General features: G+C 39.1%; 1 protein-coding gene across 4 annotated transcripts in view; it reads right to left on the reverse strand.

Annotated features, from left to right (window-relative positions):
- The window catches only part of CDH7 (cadherin 7), a 150,519-nt gene extending 129,177 nt beyond the window's left edge, over positions 1 to 21,342 (reverse strand). Inside the window, exons 1-6 of one of the 4 annotated variants that reach the window (XM_078391498.1) lie at positions 21,126 to 21,272; positions 17,875 to 17,969; positions 15,237 to 15,395; positions 12,730 to 12,877; positions 2,581 to 2,710; positions 1,775 to 2,179 (exon numbers count right to left, since the gene is read on the reverse strand). In XM_078391498.1, the coding sequence (XP_078247624.1) occupies positions 1,775 to 1,984 (210 nt within the window). In that variant the 5' untranslated portion in view covers positions 1,985 to 2,179; positions 2,581 to 2,710; positions 12,730 to 12,877; ... (1 more) ...; positions 17,875 to 17,969; positions 21,126 to 21,272. Of the gene's footprint in view, positions 1 to 1,774; positions 2,180 to 2,580; positions 2,711 to 12,729; positions 12,878 to 15,236; positions 15,396 to 17,874; positions 17,970 to 21,125 lie in introns of all 4 variants that reach the window. The other 3 variants (XM_072998766.2, XM_020791758.3, XM_078391499.1) reach the window with 3 other exon arrangements.
- Between the last annotated feature and the right edge of the window lie 3,169 nt (positions 21,343 to 24,511).

Here is a 24,511-nt window from a genome sequence, read left to right on the forward strand (position 1 = left end):
AGTTCTGTGTATTATTATTTGTATGCCAAACAATCCCTGCTGAAGTACAAAAAGCACAAAGTAATACATTTTCACCCGGCATTCTCTATAATAATAATAATCTTTTGCAGTTACTTGGCTTCCAAGTCACCTACCCCTTCCTAATCATTGTCAATGCATGCATGATCAGCCAAATGAACTCCAGAACTAAATATTTCATTCCTTATTCAAACTAAAAGTTGATTCCTACTACTGTAGACATGAGATATTTGTTTCCATATCCATGGGGTTACGAATATGAATACCGGCATCACAGGTACCACGTACATCTAGTCTCTCCCCTCCCTGAACTGGCCAGCCCACTCATTGGTCGCCTTGCAGCACCCATGGCTTTCGTCATCATCATCATCGTGGCAATCATGGAAGTAGCTTGGCTGCAGGGGAATGCTTCTCCCCAAAGTTGCTAAGCTCTTGGCTGATTCTTCAGTGTAGAGAAAACTCTCCTGGATGATGTCATAAACTCCTTCTGAGAGGAGGAGTTACCACCATTCTGCCTCTTTCTCATAGGTGATAGAGAGCTTGCTTAATTCAGTATCAATTCCCAAGAGAACTGTGCAAAAGTTTCAGAGCTCTGGCTCCAACCTGGAATCTCAAGATGTTGTTGGACTAATAATGCCATCATCCCTGAACACTGATAATAACTGGTGATAAAGGAAGTTGAAATCTAGCTGTATTGGTGGCCCCACGATCAACAGAAGATTACTAAAAAGCACCAGAAATAATCAAGCAAAGGGACTGAAGAGTAATACATGGGAAAATGTTCTACAATGACTTTGGGGAGTATGAGGGCTGCAGACATGGCTTTTGTCAAATTTATCAAAATTTAAAAGCCTTCTATGTACATTTTTATTTGCTCAATGTGGGGCAGAAAATCTTATACCAAGAAACCAGAAAGGCATGGCCTCCAGATGTTGCTGAACTGAAAGTCCCATCTGTCCACAATATTGGCTATGATGGCTAAAGCTGATGGGATCTGTAGTCAAATGAACACATTCAGTTTATTATATAGCACACAGGCCTTTGCAGAATACACAATATAAAATTAAGATAGCATAATATAATGTAAAAGAAATTAAATGAAACTTCTAATCAACCTTGTAGTCCAACAACATTGGAAGGTCCACTACTTATCTGCCTCTGCTTTATACATATTCCTATGAGTGTGATAGAAATCAAAGAGTTCCAACAGCCACTCCACTCAAGATATTTGTACCAGAAGTCTTGAATCTGCTGAGATGAATTGAATATACTTTTACGTCAGGGTAAAAGGGACGTGGTGGTGCTGTGGGCTAAACCACAGAAGCCTGTGCTGCAGAGTCAGAAGACCAGCAGTCATAAGATCGAATCCACGCAACAGAGTGAGCGCCCGTCGCTTGTCCCAGCTCCCACCAACCTAGCGGTTCGAAAGCATGCAAATGCGAGTAGATTAATAGGGACCACCTTGGTGGGAAGGTAACAGCATTCCGTGTCTAAGTCGCACTGGCCATGTGACCATGGAAGATTGTCTTCGGACAAAACGCTGGCTCTATGGCTTGGAAACGGGGATGAGCACCGCCCCCTAGAGTCGAACACGACTGGACAAAAATTGTAAAGGGGAACCTTTACCTTACGTCAGGGTGCTCAGACCTGAGTTGAAATAAGTCTTTAATAACAGCTTAGTCTAACTTAAATGCAATTCACTATCACATCTTAACCATTCCCATCAAACAGAACAACACCATACAAAGTTTCCTACCTTTCCTACATAGAGAGGATCGGTTCCCATGTACTCCTCTAGCACAAAGAACTGATTCCACACCCAACTGCGCTTGGTTCGTGATCTCCCAGACTGGAAATAGGGCTTTGATTTGGACCTTGGAAGTTCTGTTTGACTCATCCCAGAAAGACAGAGGAAAAGAGCTATTATCTGCAAAAAATGGCAAAACTCCACTTTGCCCAGCTTCATTTTCACTTCTTCTCCCTGTGTAAGAAAACAAAAAATCCTTGACAAGACAATGGGCACAGTTCCAGTTGGCTTAGTAGCTATAGCCTCCAGCAGGATGTCAGCTGGGAGTCCAGAGGTAATAATTTGTAGAGCGTTCGATTAAAAAAGGTCTCCAGAACTGAATAGCCTTCACAAGAGAAATGGTATAAGAGGCACCTATAAAAGAAAAAACAGACAAGAATTGTTGTCAGAATTGTTCCTTGTAAATTACATTTCTTTCAGGTTTCATTTGCTACAACTTGTACTTCACTGAACTTTTGATTTCATTCAACACAAGGAAGCTAGGCATAATATCTTGACCTTCCAAGTGCTTTCCAAGAGATTATGTTACTGCTCTTAAATACTAGGCATGCATGTGTTCAAGTGAAGCTGCATTAAAATACAAAGACAAGCAAAAGTGGCCGAGAAATCTGACAACCTTTCTAGGGCTCATACAACTGCCAGATCACCTCCACTTGGCTCATCTCATCAACAAGAGCAGTTGAACAAATTTGAAACAAGTGAAGAAGGTGGAATCTGGCTTGTCATTCTCCTAAGAACAGAAACCAGTTCCATACCTTGGCCCAGGTCTGTTGTAGAGCAATAAACCAAGAATCTCAGAGCCAAACTATGCAAAACCTCAGAAAGAGAAGGTGGCTTCTGCACACATAATGAAGTAATCTTCAGACATTGGTGTGCACAACCAATCTGCAAAGAGAAGCTATGTTTATCTCAGGATGATCAAATGAAAAACAAAAACACTCTGATTTACAACTTAGGAACGTGAGAAACCTCATGTAATGGTTGTTTACAGCCTCTCAATTTAAGCTAACCCAAAATCTGGTGTTTCTTTTTCAGTTCCCAGTTAGCTTAGCCATTGCCATTTGTGGGAAAAGCTAAGCAAGAGCCACTGGCCTATAGGCATGAGCATGCTGTTCATGAGTGATAAAATAATTATTAGCAATCCTGACCTATCACTACATCTTAACAATGACAATTCTCATTAATCATATGAAGAAAGATATTATGATGCTACAAATAGCATCAACTGGCAATCAGCAATTTGGTAAGGTGTTCTTGCAGAGCTGTAATGATTAGAAGAAAAAAGTTGACCCAAACAATGTCCCAGTAGGCTTGACAAGGTGAAGAATAAGATCTCCCATCAAAATGCTAACTAGCCCCAACCCTGTTTAGCTTCCCGAATCAGACAACACTAGGTTTGTGTCTATCAAACACTGATTTGGAGGGCCACATATTTCCAGCAACTGCTATAAAATGGTCATCAAGCTAGTTTCTAGATAATAATTATATAAACAAGAATGGGATACCCACAGCTCATTTCTGGAATGAATGCTTTCAGGGTCACATTCAACTCAGCTACCTTGAATTAAAATGTCTACGAAGGAAATGATTCTGCCTGAGACTTACTAGCTTCAACACGGCAAGGTTATACCAACTATTAGCGTGACATGTTATAAACAAAATTCTTCTCAGCTGACGACAGTCCTCAAGCTGTAGCCCAGTTATCAGTCTCAAGGCACAGTAAGAAATAGCATCATTGAGCTTATTAATCTATATTCTAGCTTTCTGTGTAAAATATGTTCAAAAACAGATTATAAGAAATAACACAAATAATATTTAGTAAAACCAATCAACACAATTGTAACTGGATTTAAACAACAGCAGCAACAACAACACTCTATAGATGCAATCATAGGGAAAGCTAAAAGTTTGCTTGAATAACACTGGCTCCAAATAAAGGCTAATACAGTGGTGCCTCGCTTAATGGGTGCTCCGTTTAGCGACAAAACCGCATAGCGATTAACTTTTTGCGATCGCAAAAGCGATCACATTGCGATGTTTTAAATGGTTTTTTTGCTTTGCAATGATCAGTTCCCTGTTTCCCTTACCGATCATCGCAAAGCAATGATTTTTTAACAGCTGATCAGCAGTTCCAAAATGGCTGCCAGGTAAAAAAAATGTCTGCCCGCTGTGTTTTTGCACAGATTCCTCGCTTAAGAGGCAGCGAAAATGGCCGCCGTATGGAGGATCTTCGCTTTAAGGTTAGTTTTTTGCCCATAGGAACACATTAAACAGGGTTTAATACGTTTCTATGGGCTTTTTAAAATCGCATAGCGACGAAATCACTTAGCAGCGATTTTTGCTGCATGGATTAACATCCCTATGCGAGGCACCACTGTAATTTATTAACTAGTTAGTTAGTTACTAAATCAATTAATTTCCATGAATTGGAAATGCCTTACAAACACATAATCAATCAATCAGTCAATCAATCAATTATTTGCTTATAAAGCATTTCCAATTTATGGCAACTGATTGACTCCATAAAGGAAGTCACAGGCTTGAATCCACAGGAACTAAGCAGGGCTACTGTGGACATTTTAGAGATCACTCCTTCATAGGACCACCATATGTTGGAAGCAACTTGATAGCACATAACAACAAAAACTCCTCGTAAGATTTTCTAAGTAAAAAGCAGTCAGATGTAGTTTACCAGTCCCTCCTTCTAGCGCTGTTCTGGGATTGTGCAGCTTGCCCGATGCCATACAAGTGATAGGGCACACAACTCCATCAGCCACACTTGCTCTGGATGATCTTGGCTGGTCTCTTTGGGAAGCACCCTGGGGATTCCAGCCCTTGGCTTTGTTGCCAAGCACCCCAACCCTTGAGCTATACTAGCTTTCCACGTTAGATTGGCAGAATTCAATTCCCATTAAACTCTATAAAACTGATAACTAATTCCTCCCATTCAGTGCCCAACTAACTTGATGCGGATCCACTTCACTATCATTTTGAAAGCAGATATTGATAGCGTCGACCATGGTATTCTCCTGGGGAGGCTCTCCAAGTGGGGAATCGGTGGCCTGGCTCTTGCCTGGCTCGGTTCCTTCTTGGAGGACCGTCCCCAGAGAGTGCAGATTGAAGAGAGTTTCTCAGCCCCGTGGAGCCTCAATTGTGGGTTCCGCAGGGCTCGATTATCTCTCCAATGCTGTTTTTAAATTTGTAATGCCACCCAGAGTAGACATTTGGTCTAGATGGGTAGGATAGAAATCCAATAAAAATAAATCAAAAAATAAAAAGATATGCTGAGGCTAAGTATTCCTCTTTGAGGATGCTGCTTCACAACCTGAATGCCAGAGGCAAAGAGGAATTATACTGAACATGAAGGAAAGGCTTTAAAGAGGAATAATGTAGATTTGCAGAGGAAGAGGCCATTTTTATGATATCCTTCTCCAACACATTAGAGGTTTTACAGTCAAAACAAGCATCAGTATAAGATCTGTCCAGCTTGCTCATGGACCCTGTTGGCTGGGATATTCTGAGTCTTGCAAATTCAAAAATATAACTTTTCCAAATTCTGCTTTTTCAGTGAAACAAAATCAGTTTATTTACCAGTGAAACACTATCACAGGTAAATAAACTGAAGCAAATATTTAACACTAGGATGCTAGTCCTCTTCAATAGAACATTATAATCCTCCCAATCTAAGGGTGTATTTGATTTAAACTTAAAAAATCAGGTTTCTTGACAATCTAAATAAAAAATATTTTTAAAAATTTAAATCATGATTTAAATCAATTTGATTTTTTTAAAAAATTGATTTTTATCCACCTTGTTCAATTCTAAGCATTCCTAGAAAGTAAAGGGAACTTACAACAAATTTAAGAATAAAACAACATTGGTTCCTGTGGCACACTAATAATTTTTATTAGGCACAGGTTTTTATCAGTTATATTCCACAAAATGTAATGGTGTACCCCCTTTGAAATTATTACATTTAAGACAAGTATATGTATCAGCTTTTGACATTAACCACATTGCATTCTTAAAAGAGTGCAATAGAGTGTTAAAATGAGAAATCTCTTTCAAGTTCCATTTTCACATAAAAATTCAGAGTGACCTTGGGCCCATCTTTGTTTTGCAACCAAATCCATGATACAGAATGAAAGAAAGAATAGAGAAGTAATATGTGCAATATTTTGAATCACTGAGTAGAAAGGTGGAATCAAAATATAATACAGAAACAAACAATTTGCTGTTTCTTGGAGCATTCTCTTAGTGTCAATGTATGAGTCTATTTGTTATCTGCAACACTAATGTATCATGCTTGTTTGCAACTGAGATACTGAGTGACAAATGGAGAATTCAAGATAAGTAACCTTTTGTTTTATAAAACGTTCTGTCCATATATGATTTTCTCCTTAATTCAGATAAAGCAACGGTTTTCTTTCACTTATCTTTTAATCACCTATGTATTCTGCTAAGAATATAATTTGACCTGTCAGAATTATGGATACAATATTAATCCCAGTTTTTACATAATATAAAGTGCATGTTTACCTAAACTTCCTATGTCTGACATCAAGTGGATTAGTGAGGAAATTGACTCCGTATTCTGAAATGGAATGTTCGTATCTAATAAAACATGATCAACACCTTTCCAGGTATCTTCTCAAGAATACCAAAATAATTTGATTTTAGATGTTCACTACAATATTGGCATAAAGACAATTCAGTTTCTAGGAAATGTCATTCATTCATTCATTCCTTGTCTCTTTAGCTATGATCATTTTTCTCTTATGGATGGCATTTTGATATGTCAGGTGTCCATAGAATTTTCTTCTGGAAGTCACCACTAGAGGGACATACTTCACATGTATTGAGAAATATATGTTTTTCTATAGTATTATGAAGTATCCTGTGCCATTTTAAGTACAAACTAAGCCCTTCTTTGAAATGACATGGTTATACTCTGGTTTTGACTGTTTGTTGTTCATCACCTTGAATAATGCAATGTTAGATGGTAGGACAGACAAGACCACCTTGAACACCCCAATATAAAAGCTTTGGGTAATGAAGAATGGTCTACATTTCAAACATATTTTTATGACAGCTCTAATTTTATATTTAACTTCTTCCCTGTTATAGGAAGGCTTATTTCTCCTTGTAAGAGGAGCATTTAAGACAGTTTAGAGAAGTGACAAATACAGTACTAACAAATAAATATGAGAGAAATTAAAGGAGGCATTAGTCACTTACATTGTTGAGAAAAAAAACTCAACAAGCCTCAAATGAAATAAGCATTCATGTTCACCAGTTTTCATATCGCTAATTCACTAAGCCATAGAACATGCTAGAGAATAAATGAATTTAACTCGTGTATTTAATAACTGTCATCTTCTTTAAAAGCACACTTATGTTAACAACTGTTGGCTCTATGAGCAGTTCTTTCAGCTGTGTAGTTTCTATGCAATACTTTCTGAAAGGTACCCAGAGGGCAAAACCATAACACAAATAAAAGCACTTCTGATTACAGAATCCATTTAATGCCTTTTAATAATAATCCCTTCTGAGGTACTTCCTAGCACCAGAAGGTCTCTACTTAAGAGACCAATGGGGTGGGCAGGGGGGCTGGGGTGGAAGAAGTGAACTCGACAAACGGATTGTGTTTACTAGGCAGGAGCAATTTAAAAGTCGCTACTTAAAATACCAACATCTCACTCTGTACTAGCATAGAGAGCAAATAACCCAAACAGCTTCTACAAATGGCCAGGAGGAATGATGGAGCAACGTTTTGCTCATGTGCCTGCACTGATTACAAAATACTAAACCACATTCAATCAGTTCACCATCACAGGTGTATGAACACATTGCCTGCTCACTTTGCCAACATCAGTCAGCCCTTGCAGTGCAACAATCCCTCTAAACACCTGGCTGGAAATTAAAATATGATTTATTTGCTTGTTCACTAAATGTACATTGTTAGAAAGTGCATAAATTTAGGGGTCCTACAAGCAGATGCTATTCAATGAGACGACAAAAAAAACACCAAACTATAATGTGATTGTAATAAACCCATCAACATATGCAACAGCAACAATGTGCTTCACACAAAATGCCATATGTGTTCATAATGAGGTGATGATAATGATGGGGATGGATACCAGTAAAATGTTGATTTAATACACCAATCCATATACAGTTATATATTGAATAAGGCTAGCCTTCAGCAAAATAATTCTTCTCAAAATGGCTAAGACTTAAATTGTCATTTTCTCCTGTCAAGTCAGAACTGACATAGAAACTCTAACAGGGTTTTCAAGGTAAGTGAGATGTTTAAGGAATGGTTTCACCAGTTCCACACACACCCTTTATGAGTTTCCATGGCATAGCCAGAGAATCCAAACCAAGTCTTCTGAGTCATAATCCATCATACTACACTGAGTACCCTTGAGACTTTTTAAATAAATATTTTATTGTATTTTTTCTACTTTTCTATCCGTCGCAACTAGAGTAATTTATTACAATATATTCATTTCATCTTATCTTATACTCTCTAACATAATATTAATCTAATCTATTCTACTTAAATTAGTGTATATTTCATCCAGGTATAAAGAGGTTCCCATTTATTATTATCTAGTCTATCATTTAGTGTATCTGTCAAAATATCCATTTCTGCTAGTTCCAAAATCTTCACAATAAATTCCTTCTTCGTCAGCACCTTTGTAGTCTTCCACTTAGTGGCATATACAATTCTAGCTGCAGTTATCAGGTGTAAGGTCAAGTAAGTCTTGTTTTTTTGTGTGTATGTAGCTGGCAATATATTCAGTAAGAAAATTTCTGGTGTCAAAGCAATTTTAACCCCTAAAATTTTCTCTATCATTTCATGAATCATTTCCCAAAAGTCCTTGGCCCTACTGCACATCCACCGTATATGATAGAAGCTCCCTTTCTTTTCACATTTCCAACACTTATTAGAAACATTTTTGTACATTTTTGTTAATTTCTCTGGTGTTACATGCCATCTGTAAAACATTTTGTATATATTTTCTTTTAGATTTATAGATTTAGTCATTTTAATATTTCATTCCCAAATCTGTGACCAATAGTTGTATATTATGATCTTGAGCCCATTTTACCATGCAATCCTTCACAAATTCATCTTCCATTTTTTGCTCCACTGAAGTATTATATAAATCTTTAATCAATTTTTCCTCCGAGTCCAGCAACCCCTTATCCAAAGGTATTTTGTCTTTCTGAAACCCTGTAGCTTTATCTTTTACATAACTTGATTTCAACAAGTTTATCGACCACAATCTAAGATAATACTTTGTTCTGCCAGTTCATCTTTGTTCTTTAGATTAAAATCACTATCTAATATCTCGGCATATCCCCCGTTTGTCCCTTGAGGTGTACAGTACTTATCGGGTCAGAGAATGCTTCTAATGGAGCTACCCATACTAGTATCTTTCTACAGTGGACCCTCGACTTACAGACTTTTCAACCTGCAGCCCCCATTCCAATACGGATTAATTCCGTAAGTAGAGGGTCCACTGTATAATGTTGTGCCTTAACTGTCTTTCAAACCCATTAACAGAGCTCTCCTGATCAAATGTAAATTAAATGTTTTGCATTGCTTATCATCTTGGTACCGTAGGTGGGCATGCCAGCCTAGCTTTAAATCATGCCTCTCAATTTTTAAAAGTCTCCCATTTTGTAGAGTAACCCATTCCCTCACCCAGGACAGAGCTCCTGCTCTGTAATAATTCATCTAGTCTGGTAGGCCAAACTCTCCTCTTTGTTTATTGTCCTGAAGAGCCTTAAGTTTTATTCTTGGTTTTTTCCCATCCCAAACAAACTTGGTCATTATCTTATTCAGTTCTTTAAAAAAAATCTTCTTTTAATAATTGTCTGAAAGAGGAAAACTAGCTTTGGTAATACCCTGTTTTCCCCAAAATAAGACCTAATCTGAAAATAAAACCTCGTATGTTTTTTCAGGGTGCCAGTATAAGCCCTACCCCCAAAATAAGTCACAGTTAAGTGAAATCCTGCCCTCCATTATTGGAGCAACCAGAAGATGACATGACTGTATTTAAATATATGTAGATTCTTGTATATTAAAACAATCATCTGAAAATAAGCCCTAATGTGTTTTTGAAGCAAAAATTAATATAAAACCCTGTCTTATTTTCGGGGAAACAAGGTATATTCATTTTTATTGCAGCTATTCTACTCATTAGGGATAATAGGAGTTTAGACCATTTCTGCAAATCTACTTTGATTTCTTTCATTACTTCCATACAATTGGCCTTTATTAATGTACTTGCAGTTTTTTGTCATATTAATTCCTACTCATAAGCACCTAACCTTACTTGTTTCTTGACATCCAGAGTGTTTTCGTAATTTTTCTTTTGTCTTATTTTTTCATCAGAATTTTTGTTTTTTGTTTTTTTTAAAACCTTACATACATCTATATTCAGCTACTGTCTCTACTAATGTTTCTATTGACATCATAGATTCTTCTAAGATAATAACTAAATCATCAACATAGGCTTGAATTTTGAAATCTTCTCCTTTAACCTTTAATTCTCTTATTCTCTCTGATTTGTTGGTTCAGGACATCCAACATGAGAATAATCAGTAGGGGGGACAGTGGGCATTCTTGCTTTGTGCCTTTTTCAATTTGAATTGTTTCTGTCCACTCTCATTCACTTGGATTCTTGCTTCTTGTTTAGAATATATTGCTTTAATTTTTCCTATAAACTTCTCTCCAGCTTCCATTAATTGCAACTGTGTCAGAAAAAAATTCCAGTTCATACTGTCAAATGCCTTCTCTGCATCAAAAAATATTAATGCCATCTGTTTTTCAGGGTGGGCTTCATAGTATTCCAAGACATTCAATATTATCCTGATATTGTTTTTCATTTGTCTTTTTGGTAAGAATCCTGACTGGTCCCGATGAATGATCTGCACCAAAACTTTTTTCAAACTGTTTGCTAATATTGATGCAAACATTTTATAATCTACATTCAATAACAAAATTGGTCTAGTTTTGGATTTCTGATTTATCTCTACCTTCTTTATGTATCACTGAAATTATTGCTTCTTTCCATGAAGTGGGAATTTCTTTTTCTATTTCTATTTCTTCTGCTAATTCCTTAAAGGGAAAACCTAGAACTTCTTCAAAATTCTTGTAATATTCATCTGGTATTCCATCACTTCTTTTGTTTTCTAATAGCTTCCACTATTAGCTATTAGTACCCTTGAGACTTAAACAGAACATTTCAAATCTTCTGAAACACTTGGCTTTTGAGGATAACCCAGGAGAGGGCAACCCAAGAAGGGAAGGTGACCCGTGATATTCTGATTAGAGCTGTCAGTAGATACATAGTTGTTTACAGAACCGTAAGGTAAAGGTAAAGGTTCCCCTTGACATTTTTAGTCCAGTCATGTCCAACTCTAGGGGGCAGTGCTCATCCCCATTTCCAAGCCATAGAGTCAGTGTTTGTCCGTAGACAGTTTCCGTGGTCACGTGGCCAGTGTGACTAGACACAGAATGCACCACCATGTCCCAACTTTACAGAACCATACTCATAAACTAATAGCTCTTTCCCAAAGTGGGAAGAGGTAACAAGTAGGATACCTCAAAGCTCAGTCTTAGTTTCGGAGCTCATCAACATTTTTATTAATGACTTGGATGAGGGGATGCTGGGGATGTTTTTCAAATTTGCAAATGACACAAGCTAATATTTTGGAAGACGGAAACAAAATTTTAAACAATCTTGATACATTTGTGCACAGAGCTGAAAACAACAGAATTAAATTTAACAAAGATAACTGCAAAGTTTTACACCGGGGAAAAGAAAACCAAATGCTCACTTATAAGATGGGGGGGGTAACTTGGCTCAGTAATACTATGAGCGAAAAAGATCTTAGAATTGTTGTAGACGACAAGCGGATTATGTGCCAACATTGTGATGTGTCTGCAAAAAAGGCAAACACTAATTTAGATTGCATTAACAAATGTGCAGTCTCCAAATACCATGAGGTACTAGTTCACCTCTATTTGGTATTGGTTAGGCCTCATCTTGAGTACTGTGTCCAGTTCTGGACATCACTCTTCAAGAAGGATGCTGACAAATTGGAACAAATTCAGAAGAGGGCAACAAGGAGAATCAGGGGGCTGGAAGCCAAGGTCCATGAGGAAAGGATGAAAGAACTGGGCATGTTTAGGTTTGAGGGGGAAAAAGACAGAGGGGAGATATGATAGCACTCTTCAAATGTTAGACTATCATACAGAGGAGGGGCAATCTCCCTTCTCAATCAGCCCAGAGTTCAGGACATGTAATAATGGGTTCAGGTTACTGGAAGCCAACTTTAGGATGAATATCAGGGAAAACCTCTTAACTGCTAGAGTAGTACAATGAAACCAATTACCTCAAGAGGTGGTGAGCACTCCATCACTAAAGGCACTGAAGAGAAATGTGGACAACCATCTGTCAAATATACTTTGATATGGATTCCTGCATTGAGCAGGGGCTGGACTCAATGGCTTATAGGTCCTTTCCAACTCCATTATTCTGTGATTCATTGATAATCAGCCATTCAAATAGGATTCAATAAACAATTGCATGCTGGGGGGGGGAATATTTGTTGTTATCATCTAATTTTGAGCATGTTGTTTCATATGTTGGTGGGTTTAATAGACATTATCTGAAAACTGTTAGTTGCCTCAATTAGACTAGGCTCATTGGATGAAAGGTATTTACTTAGCTGTTGACTCACCAAATCCCCACTGATTAAATAAGCCTACTCCATTTAATCTAACTTACTATTAGATTTTAGACAGCATAATATAGCTAACATAATACAACATACACATATTTCAGATGCTTTTCCATACAGTACCCAAGTTTCTGTACCCTTTTTTCTTTCAAAATCCTTAAGGCAGCATTCAAGGTCCTCTTTTCCATTTTCATCTTCACAATGTCTCTGTGATGAAATTTGGCCTGAGAGATAATGAGTGGTTCAAGGTCATCTAGGGAACTTCATGGAACTTTGAGCCTAGGTCTCCCAAACAAAGCCCAATAGCTTCAGTTTAGCATTAAGAAAAATAACAAGTGTATAGAAAAAACAAACAAACTTTAAAATACATGAAACAACTGCTGAGATCCACAGCAACCGCACTAAGGAATAGGTGTTAAATTACTGTTATGTTAAATTTCTCACACATAATATTCAAGCACATATCATAACTAGAAATGAAAATGAGAGTACAGGTTACATTGCTGACATGATCACTGCAGCTATTATTGATAGTTTCAGCCATAGAAATAGCTAACTTCATAGTCACTAAATGATGAGTCATGATGGATAATTCACTTTTGTCACCTCCAGCAATAACTCAACAACAAGGAAACATGCTTGAAGTTATTATGCCTATCCTGGATTGCCAATATTCTGGCATGTAACAAACAGTGGCTATCTTTTACACTGCTTGACATGGAGTTTTTTAACTACACCACAACTGAAAACAAAACTTAAAAACCAGCACAAAAGAAGCATAATTTTGTTTGTTTCCAGCTTAATTCATATGTAAAATTTCAAACAGATTGTTTCAGTACAAAAAGGAATTCATTCAGATACCATCCCAAATCACTTGCAGTAATCATAATTTAAAACGGAAACCAGGACTTGAGTCAGATTACATGCAGACAAATAATCAGAGAAGCTTCCCTGCTTCTGTCTTCCCTCTCCTAATTTCACCAAGCCTGATAGTACAGGAAGCTCGATTTGTTTCACACTCCTGCTTCTTTTACACAGCCGGCTTACAAACAAAAACAAGCGGTAGAGATAGCAAGTTACTGGAGCTGTCACACCAAACCACAGGTAGCATGGTTTCCCCATTCAAACAACCCACCACTCTACACTTCAGTTCCTCTGACTCTGGCTGAACAGAGCCTGTTTCTGCACCCTTGAACGGCCACTACAGCCACACAGCTCCTGCTCAGTTCTAGCCATCTGATATTGATAAACTGTCAGCTTACTGCAGAGAGGCAACAGATTGTTATTTAACAGAGATAAAAATACCAACTCAATTTTCATAAGAAATGTCAGTAAAACATTTGCAATACATTAGGGCCTCTAGTCAAAGCTCTTTGAAATGCCTTGCTCTAAAGAAACATTTATACTCTAGCATTGCTTTAACCTTTACTGTGAGGTAAAATTGCTGCTACTCTTTCTTCTAAATCTGACTAAGAGGGTAAGCACTGGCATGTAGAGTGCAGCCAGAGGCGTGCCAGCAGAAATCACAAGTGTGAAACTACACATTATCATGAACAGGTAGTCATTGAAGGAAAAGGCAGACCTATGTCACACTTCTTTCTCCATGGCATGTCATTTAAAGTTAAAATTCCATCATGTCCTGGCCTCTATACGTTAAATGTTACATCACTGTTCTACATCGACTTTTGTTGGCAAATTCAATGCAAATAGTATATCAACTCAAGAGGGCACTTCTGTGTAAGAAGGGGTAGAGGCTCAAAACTACTCTATCATATAAATGATATGTATAATTTTGGTGAGACTCCTGTGTTTCTGCTGATAAGTACTTCTACCCAATATGGCGAGAAACCTTACAGTCCTTATTTCACAACTGAGATAATGGAGAGCTTTACTTTGGACAATGTAAATTTGGGGATTATTATTTTTTAAATAATTTGTATACAAAACCAAGGAAGTCCTTTAAAAGAGGGAAGATCTATACAGTCCTGGTGTCTCAACCACAGAGATGTTTTATTTCCATCTATCTGGGAAATATCTGAGAAGAAATAGATGAGTGGAACAAGATCGACTTACAGAATATTCTTTATCATTTCGAAAAGGGCCTCATTATTTACTCATTTTCAAATAGTTTGAGTAGGGTGTTTCACTATTCTAATTATTTTTGTTCAGTTAAGTGGCAACACATTTTTTCCAATTGGATAGTTTACTTGCTTTAGTCTTAATGGCTATTATTTTATCTGCACTTTTTTTTAACTTTTTATTTCTTTGCTTTTCCAGTCTGTTTAACACTGCAGTATGGTAAGTTCTAAAAAAATATGGGAAAGCAGTATCTTATAAGCAGTATCTTTATAATATCCTTCCATTCTTGTGGAACAGTCAATTATTTATTAAATATACTTTATCTCCTGTTTCATAAAGAAGTAACTATCATAGCTATAAAAACACAAACACATATTACTGTGTTATACATTTGTGCTGGCATAACCATCATTTCAGGATCATTTACTGTACAAAGTCGTTAAATATCACCATAGCCTTCTTATTATTGAAAGGCCTTTTAACTGCCAAAGCATACATGTAGGGTTCTGTTTGCCAGCTTGTGCAACAGATATTACTACCACTGAAAGCAATAAAGAGACTGTACCTTCCTCCTATGATTTGAGGTGTCATTTCTGTCATCTCTGCTTCAAGGAGCAAAGTACTAAGTGAAGGAGAAAGTGACTCAAAGATTTTGTTTTTAAAATGCACTTGTCTCAACCTTGGATGTCTTCAGAATGCACAATTGATGAATAGGCAAAAAGAGCTAGAGGAAAAAAATATTTGCAGTTGCAATTAGTGCATATGTTAAACATCTAATTATACCTAAAGATCAAAAACTCCAAAAGAAATCCAAAAAGCCCTCAAGGTCTATTTAAAAGCTGTTTTAACACTAACTTGAAATATTTTCATTTTTAATCATAGCAATCCATGGACTGTGAAACAGTCCAGCATTTAAATACAGTAAATTGAGTATTAGAAGATTCAGAAGCATATTCTATGGCAGAAATCTTAAGTTGGTTAATTATTTGCTGGAAAAGGAAACAGCTATTCTTGTACTTTTAAAAAGACTATATTTTAAACTGCCATACAGTAACGAATCATCCACCATAACTTTTCTGTTTTTGATCATTTCAACATGTATTTTAAAATAATTTGTACATAAAACTTTTAAAGTTCATTTTCAAGTTGCATTATAACCACAGAGGCAAGTGGCAACGTTTCACCGATCATGTAAATCTGTACATTGTGACCTAAATATCTTTATACACCAGTACATTTAATTTGAAACTAATCCTAATTTTTCACAGAACTTACTTCCAGGTAAACTGTAATCTGTGGAATGTCTAACTGTATGCACAAATTATATAATTTTACTGAAATGCATACATGGGATTGAGTACCAGTGTTAGAAAAATGTGAATAATGATGTTAATATATGAAGAACCAAAATAGAAAGTATTTGCGGCATACTGTCTCGGATTTAGGTAGGATGTGTGAATGAATGTAAAAAATTTCCACATTTTGGAAAAAAAGTTTAGAAATGTATTTATTATAATTGTTGCCAGGGTCTTTAAAATCATAATGCTGATAAAACTGGTTTACAACTCATGAATCATTAGACTGAAAGAATGAATGACATGAACAGTTATTTAGAGTAATAAAACTCTCCCTTTATCTCTCCCCATTTTTGTCTCCCCACTTTTTGAAGTAACACACACTTTCCCAAACTTTCCCAACCTCTGTCTTCAGTAACAATCTTCCACCCACCCATCTTCTTTGTAAATGCATCACAAGTCCCTTCCATACTAACATTCACTTTCCATCCCATTCAAAGATTGATCTTCTGTACAGGCCACTACTCAATCACTGGTCACTTCTATTCCTGACCTCCAAACTGTACACCCCACAAGGAATTACTATTGTTAAATAAATTACAATACCAAAGAAAGGCAATTATTCTAAGAGCTTTCCAAGGTTAGATTCCTTTGCAAAAGTTCTCCATTGCACACTCAGCCATTTGAAGCCTTCAGTGATTCCTTCCCATCAATTTTTCCTTTTCGTGATGGCTTTTAACATCTCAGTATTATGGCACTGCCTAGTTATTAACTCTGGTTCACACAATCCCAGAAAACAATCCTGATGTGGAGAGCAGACAATGGTAGCTTAAAAATTATACCCTGTCAAGGTCAACAGTGCAAAAGTTATCCCTTCATTTTCTCACTGCTCCACACTCTTTAAATCAAGCAGTGCCCTATGAGTACTACTAATTCTATAGTTAGCTGCTGTGTCTGACATCTCTGAACTACGACCCCTTGAATACTGTGGAAGCAGCAGGTCTTCCCTAGATAACTGATTGGCTGTAACTACTGGATGTGCAATTTGTCATTCTATTTTACAGTCTTATTTAGAAAACCATCACTTAAGAGTACAAGGCAGATATCCTGCTCCCATGGGTGTTCAACTAGAACTACATTTCCAGTTTCAAAATATACCATGCATTTTGTTTAATTTACAGGCATGATCATTGTTATATATTATTTTCATGAACCTTACGCACTTGGTGAGCTAGGTAACTACATCATGTATTACAATTATCAAATTATGGTTGAGATTACAACTGCTGACCTAACCTTTCTCAATGGATGAGAGGTCAGTTCATTAGAAGTACAGAAGGATCCCTTCAAGTAAGACAAATCTGAATCTAAAGCTGACATGATTAAACCCGTTTAATTCCCTCTATCAGATAAGAGTACTAACTAGCCCACATCCTCTTGCTACTAAACTTGGCTGAATAGTCACACAGGTACCAAGACATATATGGCATGCTTCCTGGAATCTGAATACTGTTCAGTGAATGTGCAGTGGTCTGAACATATGGCCTGGCTATGCTAAACTAACTCCACTTTTTTTTCAGCTTGAATGAAAGGGCTCAAAAAGTCTGCAAGAAAAGCAACAGGTTTCCTTCTGGGAATAGCATTATTTCCCACAATTAATGAATGGGGAAAAAAAAGAAAATCAATTGCAGTTATTGGTCCTCACTCAGGACTGCGTTCTAGGGTACAGCAATTTTAGTAACTTTTTGAAGAGTGCATTTGATTTTTGCAGAGGAACTGGGCAATCTGAGGTACTTCTCTAGGGTATCTCAGACAAGCCTTTCCACTGAATTCTTTTAATTCTATCTGCTTATTCTGAATACAAATGGAAAGATATTTCCTAGATAGAAGTGAGAGCCATTTTCTTACCTTGAGTGTTTAAACTGCTGACTTAACAGAGCTGCTCCCATGCCTGGCCAAGGCACCATACACAAGAATCTTACTTTTTTCTTCCACCATGTCTACTGGAAGGAAAACTGCAAAGACTTTCCAAATGTTCATAAATGGGGGGTGGGAGAAGATATGGAGCAGTATATATTTCTCCAACTAAAACAAAAGATGCAAGCATCTAATCATAGCACTCAGTCAGGCTCTGTTTGATTTTGATCACCCCCTCAAGATTAAGCCATCTCCGTAATACCCAAGAGAAGGGATTACTTTGCAGTGTCTCCCTGCAGAGCCACCAGGTTCCCAGAGGAGGCACTCATGTATCGCTGCTTATAGCTCCATGTATAGCTGTGTGAGGTGAAAATAGGCATCATCTATCTTTATGCACCCTTCCCCAGCAAAACTCCTCTGATACTTTATTGCCAGAAGAAAGCACAGCTCAGGGCTGACATGAGAGTATGTATGAACAAATGGTGCTTGATCAGCAAATAAGCAGAGCTTTTAAAAAGCAGTTACTCCAATATCTAGCGTGAACTAAAATAGCCCACAGAATGCAAGAGTCTTACTTCATCCAATGCTATTATACAAAAGTAACTCTAGATCATGAAAAGTTGGCTATAAAGCAACTTCCATTTGCCACCTGTACTTGGAGTAATTTCAGGATGAGGGGAGAAAAAACTGTCCCAGCCCTCTCTTTGTTGAAAGGGCACTGAATCAAGATGAATCAAATGTGCTTTTCTATATGAATAGCAAATATGCCAAGCCTTCTGCAGTTGACTTTTCTAAAGGTTAAACATATGCAGGTACCAAAGACCTAGGGTGCAGTTCTAAAGCATTGGACATGAATGCTAAAACTGAAAATGATTTTTTTTAATCCAAGCTGGTCAACTCAAGAATGAACTGCAGTTCTACAGATGTTCAACAGTTACTCTCTCACATGAAAGGGAAGCAGCACACTGTCATTAAATCAGCACAAGGAGGCTTACGGATTTGTGAACCTAATTTCTAACACTACCCCTCTGGCCTAGAGCTGTAGTCAATTTGTTATAATCTTCTTCTTCTTCTTAAAGGTACAGCACTCTCTGATTAAGTCCAAAGATTTAATATGTTTTTGCAGATAGACTGTTATTACTAAAGACTAGAGAGTGTCATGTCCTCCCCCACTTATGGTACTGAGTTCAGACATTAGATATGTTGTTCCGACAAAACACACAAACTGTTGCTATTTGCAGATGAACAACCGTACTAGTTTAGACCACAGGGCATACATATATCACAATGTCCTGCTTCTTCATTTAATCCTCAAGTAGTTCTGCTTTGATCACAGGGGAATTAACTGGAAGATTATTTTAATGCCCCTCAACTTATTCAGTTTCTTAGTTGTAGCTCTGTCTGCTGCTTGATTCTTTGCCATTCTTTGTAAACAGAAGAGGCCATCTCTGTTGCAATTCTTCTGATACTTACAGTCTTGAGATTCAAGAGTTTGAACATGAGATATCAGGATATCTTTCCCTAGAGATTTCCAGAGGTAATAATCACAGCACAGATGGGCATGTACTTTAATTGGACCTACAGTTGTGTTATTGCTAATAAGCTTGGCACTGCTGCCATGATATTGGAAACTCTGTAATATTAGTGCCAGTATGCCAGTTATGAACCTTTCATGTTAACCTTTATCTGCTGTATCTTTACTATTCACGTCCCAGACATCAAACAAAACCCTAAACTACCATTTCCTAACAATAGCCGGTTAGGATATCTGGTTACTTACATATCACCTTCATTTCCTCCAAAATGCATATGTCAAAAGTAAGTCTAGTTTTGCCAAAAGAAACATATACCTAACTGCCACTTTAAAAGCCCCCAAAAAGGATACCTTTTGTACCAGCTTCAAAGCATCTCCCACTAAAATTAGTCACAATAAAGTCTGGGAACAAAAAAAAAAACATAAAAACCCATATAGTAGCATTCACATCATTACCAAGCTCATGGATTTGCTGGCTGTTTCGTCTTCCTAGCAATACACAGTTAGCTTTAAGGTGGACGCCTTCAATTTGGTGAAGATAAAAAGGAAAAAGGGGAAAAAAACCAAACCAGGACAGAATGTCCTAGCAGAGAAAACTATAAAGTCAAAAGTGCCATTTCAAGTCTGCTTTGATTCCAGATGCTATCTATTAAAAAAAGAGCTATTCTATTCTTCCCAACAATAAAAACGGATTAAAGTATCAACGATTCAATTTGCAAAACTAAAAAGCTTCACCAGTTACTATTTTCTCAAGCCCTGCTGTTCTGCTAACATAAGTAACTGTAAGGCAACTGCAAACCCTGTGGAACCACAGAGGCAAGACCTAAATGTTAGATAAAATGTCCATTTTACTTTATTGATTAACCTGAGTATCCAGACAAGTAGGGCAAAATGCCAATTTTTTTAAAAAAAAATCTGAGCCTCTGCTCAACCATATACCCCAAGGAGGTCAGCAGGAAACATTCGCACACCGCAAAGATCACCTTCCCGAACGAATGCTAATTTTAAAAAATACCACCTTCTCCACCTGCTACAGTAGCAAAAACTGTGAAACATCCTGGGCTCGGGAGAATGGGAGCTAGAGGAGAGATTTTCCTGCATCCCTCTTTCCAGCCCACAGCTTCAGTACCGGGTATTAGGACAAGCGCAAGGTGGTAGCATTTTAGCTCTCCAGCAACTGAAAGCTGGGGGTGGGTGGGGAAGAGAGAGAAAGGGACCGTTCGCTTTGCTCGCCCGTTAGTTTGTGTGTTTTCTTTTCTTTCTTTTTTGCTCCCTCTTGTGAAAATCGCTGACTCCGTCCCAGCAGCCTACGTGATCGTTATGAAAAGATACCCCGATCTTGCTCAGCGATACCTTGCTAGGGCACTCTGGACCGGCAACAGCAGCAAGGGGAAGCGGGGGTGAACGGAAAGACCCAGAAGTCTGCTTTGGGGGGCTTTTTTGCAAGCTCCGCTAAAAAATCGCTCCTTTCCTCCAAGGAAGGCTCTTTGCCTACGCAGCATCTTTTGACCACCGGGCACTGCAAGAGCACTGCGAAAGCCAAGGAAACTTCGCGATGCGAATCGCCCGCCCGGGCTGCTCTAACAGCAGCCCGTTTTTTGCCCTGGAATTAAAGAGGGAGGGACCCGCTCCTCGCGCACACTCGGGTCCCCCCCTCCCGCTCCGCCCGCCCGCCCGCACTTGCCACTGCTCACGGAAACAGCCTTACCTGGTGAGGTGCTCTTCTTCTATTCCTCCTCCTCCTCCCCCGCCTCTGCCTTTCTTTTTTTTTTTTTCCCCTCCGGCTGCTCAGGCTGCCATGTCAAGAAACCTCTCTTTAATCCAAACGGCCGGGGCTGCAGCGGCGAAGTCCTTGCCTCTCGTTTCCTCGGACCATGTGCCCGGGCTCCGCCGGAGAACTTGCTTGCCTAAGCGGGCGAGCGAGCGGCTCAGCTTCGGGCAGGCGCCGACACGGGAGGGGGGGTTTCCTTTCCCTCCAATCAGAGCGGGCCGAGAGGCCAGGCGAGCCAGTGAGCGGCGAGGGGGCCGCTCCTGCGGCGCGAGGCCCACCCCCTACTCGCCCAATCGGCGCCTCCCGCCGGTGCGCGGCGGCTGGGCGCGAGCGGCCGCTTCGCTCCTGAAGCGCGAGCCGCGTGCCTTTCCTTGGCCGGCTCGCGAGAGAGCGGGCCGCTTCTTTTTTTAGCCCCCCCCCCCGGTCGCGCGTGGCTCAGGAGGAGAGTGAAAAGGCTTTTTAGGGAGCGAGCCGGTGCGCTTCTTGGGAATCGACGGCATTGCAGCGCCACATCAGGATACCTTTGGCGTTCCTCTCAAGAGGAGAAATCCAGAGAGAGGCTGCCGGCCCCAAGTTATACTTATAGGTCACCGGCGACGTGCCTCCGTGCCCCTCCCTTCGTCTCCCGTCCCACTCAGCATAATGTTCCACAGAATGCCTCTGACAAAAAAAAGGGGGACTTGCAGAGGGGGCGGCGACATTGAATAATACGACACTGGGTCCTCTATGAGGGGAAAGGCGACATACAAATAAGTCGTAACAAATAACGATAGGACCATGAAGCAACTGCCCACAGTCCCGCGGGCGCCGAACACGTACGACTGAGACGACATATAAATATATAAATAAATCGTAACAAATAACGATAGGACCATGAAGCAACTGCCCACAGTCCCGCGGGCACCGAACACCTACGACCCGCAGCCACCCTTTCCTTCTCCTGTCCGAACCACTGCGCTGAGGAGAGGGGAGGAAAGCCCGCTGACCCCACTCCCACACCACCGGGGTTTCTCTTAAAGGAAGTAGAAAAGTGAGCATTGGGGCCACGGAGCAGTGCCCAAGTGGCGGTAGCTTCCTCTGTCCACTGGCTTGCCTATAATTTCTGCCTTTTTTTTCTCCCTCAGGTGGCACAGTTAGCCCTAAGGCCCAAAATCAGAACTGTGCAAAGAAGCACAGACAGTCCTTAGGTGAAAGTGACAACCTTTTCGTCCTGGTGCCTGCACTTTTGAGTGGGGATGGGCCCAGTTTCCTGGTCACAAAGGCATAAGCAAGTCAGGGGACTCACTGCTTCAGCTTCTGCTTTACCATTCACAGTGGTCAGCCTAGTATAGAGAAATGAGGAACCAAAAAAGAAGGGACAGCTGCAAGATCCTCAGAAGCAGCAGAGGCAAATCCAGATAACCATTGCTTGGCAATTATTTCCTGCTAGATATAAAAAGAAGGAAGGAATGGGGCAGCAGTTGAAAGCTTGCTTGCACCCCTTAGGTAATGTTGCAGGAGGTTGTGACCCGGTCCTGCTTGCTACCTAGACCACAGAAAGAGACCAATGCCAAATAAGAGGTCATTAGATTATATTTAAAGTTAGGCATGGAGGGAGGAATGGGTCTAGAAGAGCTGTTTAGAATGAGCAAGGCAGTGCCCCCATTCAGGCTGGAAAAGATAGTGGGGAGTATTGAGCTTAATCTTCCCCTTTCCCCAGCAACTACACCATGAAGAGAGAAGGAGAGTGAAGGTGAACAAATAAGAGAATGCCACTCTCACTGACTATTCTGTCTTCTACGGCATGGTTATAGAGCTGCACTTGACTACTTTGAAACCAGAGTTGTAAAAAGTTATTCATAGACCCAGAATGGTTACAAAGCTTAACTACAAGCAGAGATGCAGAATGTTATTCCCCACTCCCACCCCACCCCTGAGGTTAAGCAATTCTGGGACTTGCAGTCCAAAAAGTAAATTTTGCTATCTCTGTTACAGATTGAACATGTTAATTGAGAGATTCTGGGTGTTAAAATCCAACACATCAAACTTTTCATACTTTGATAGAGACAGAATAGATAACTGGACAGAGTGAGGACCAACTGCCCTTTTCTCTTGCTTCCACACCTGCATTCCCTGGAGGTGGTGGTACAGTGGCAGCCCTTCCTGTTGCAGTTATATAAAAAATGAGATGGTAGTTGGGTGGCAGAATGCTGAGGCAATTGGTTTTCAAAGTCAAAATTAATTATTCCCAGAGGCTGGATTTATAAAGTTTGTTCAATGCAAATGGAATTGATGCCATATCAAATTGGATGTGAATTACTGTACTTATATTGAACCCTTAAAAGTAAATAGGGAAAAAAAAATCAAAATATGACTTGGGTGACCTGTAACATAAGAAGCAGCAATCATTCATTCATAAAACTGATAAACAAGAGCTGTTAACTAAGATGATTCTTCCCAAAGAAAGCATTCCATGAATGAACCACTGGAATAAGAAATGTCCTTTCCCAAGTCATCACTTGTCTCATATCTGATTGAAGGGCACTCTGAAAAAGGCCTTTGAAAGTGTTCAAAGTGTGTAAAGATGCATAATTAGTGACCTTAATGTGTATAAGCTTTTTTTTCAGGCATTTAATCTATTGGGCACAAATTGTTGTGTAAGTTACATTACTATCATAAATTGCAGAATTCTTTCTAATGCCAGTCAGAACCAGACAACATACCCTCTTCCGAAAATCTACTTCAGCTTTTCTGACAATCTAATTTAGGTGCTGCAATGCAGACTTCTCAGCAGTTTTACCTGCCTTTGGTGGATAGATTTTGGTTGAGGCCGAATGTTAATCCTCATAAAATGCAGAGAGATATTCTTTGTTCTATTTAGAGTATTGCATTTTATTATTATTTGGGCAAATCTTGGTAACATCACTTTTTGGTCTACAATGTCCAGATTCCCTCAGCCAGCATGGTTGTATTGACCAGCAGATTCTGGGAATTGTAGCCCAGAAAATAATGCCTCCAACCTCACAGTTTGGATCTGTCAGTTCGTGGGCCAAAATCCTATGTCCTACAGTTCCATGAAATATGGGTTATAAAATCAAAGAAAGAAGAGTATGCAAGCTTGGTCATCCCCAGATATCTTGATAATTTAATTGTAACATCCTAACCTACCAAGGTCATTTTGTCTGGGATATAACTGGGATCATACAGGTGGGCAGCATCACTTGTTAATATCCCCTGATTGCTAATTTTTTTCATGGCAAACCCATTCAAAGAGGTTTTTATGCCCATAAATTGTAGGAAAAAATGTAAAGGCCAGAGTGAATATTTTATACTGACAGGAAGAG

This window comes from Pogona vitticeps, chromosome 4 (genome assembly GCF_051106095.1).
Source record: "Pogona vitticeps strain Pit_001003342236 chromosome 4, PviZW2.1, whole genome shotgun sequence".
Taxonomy (NCBI): domain Eukaryota; kingdom Metazoa; phylum Chordata; class Lepidosauria; order Squamata; family Agamidae; genus Pogona; species Pogona vitticeps.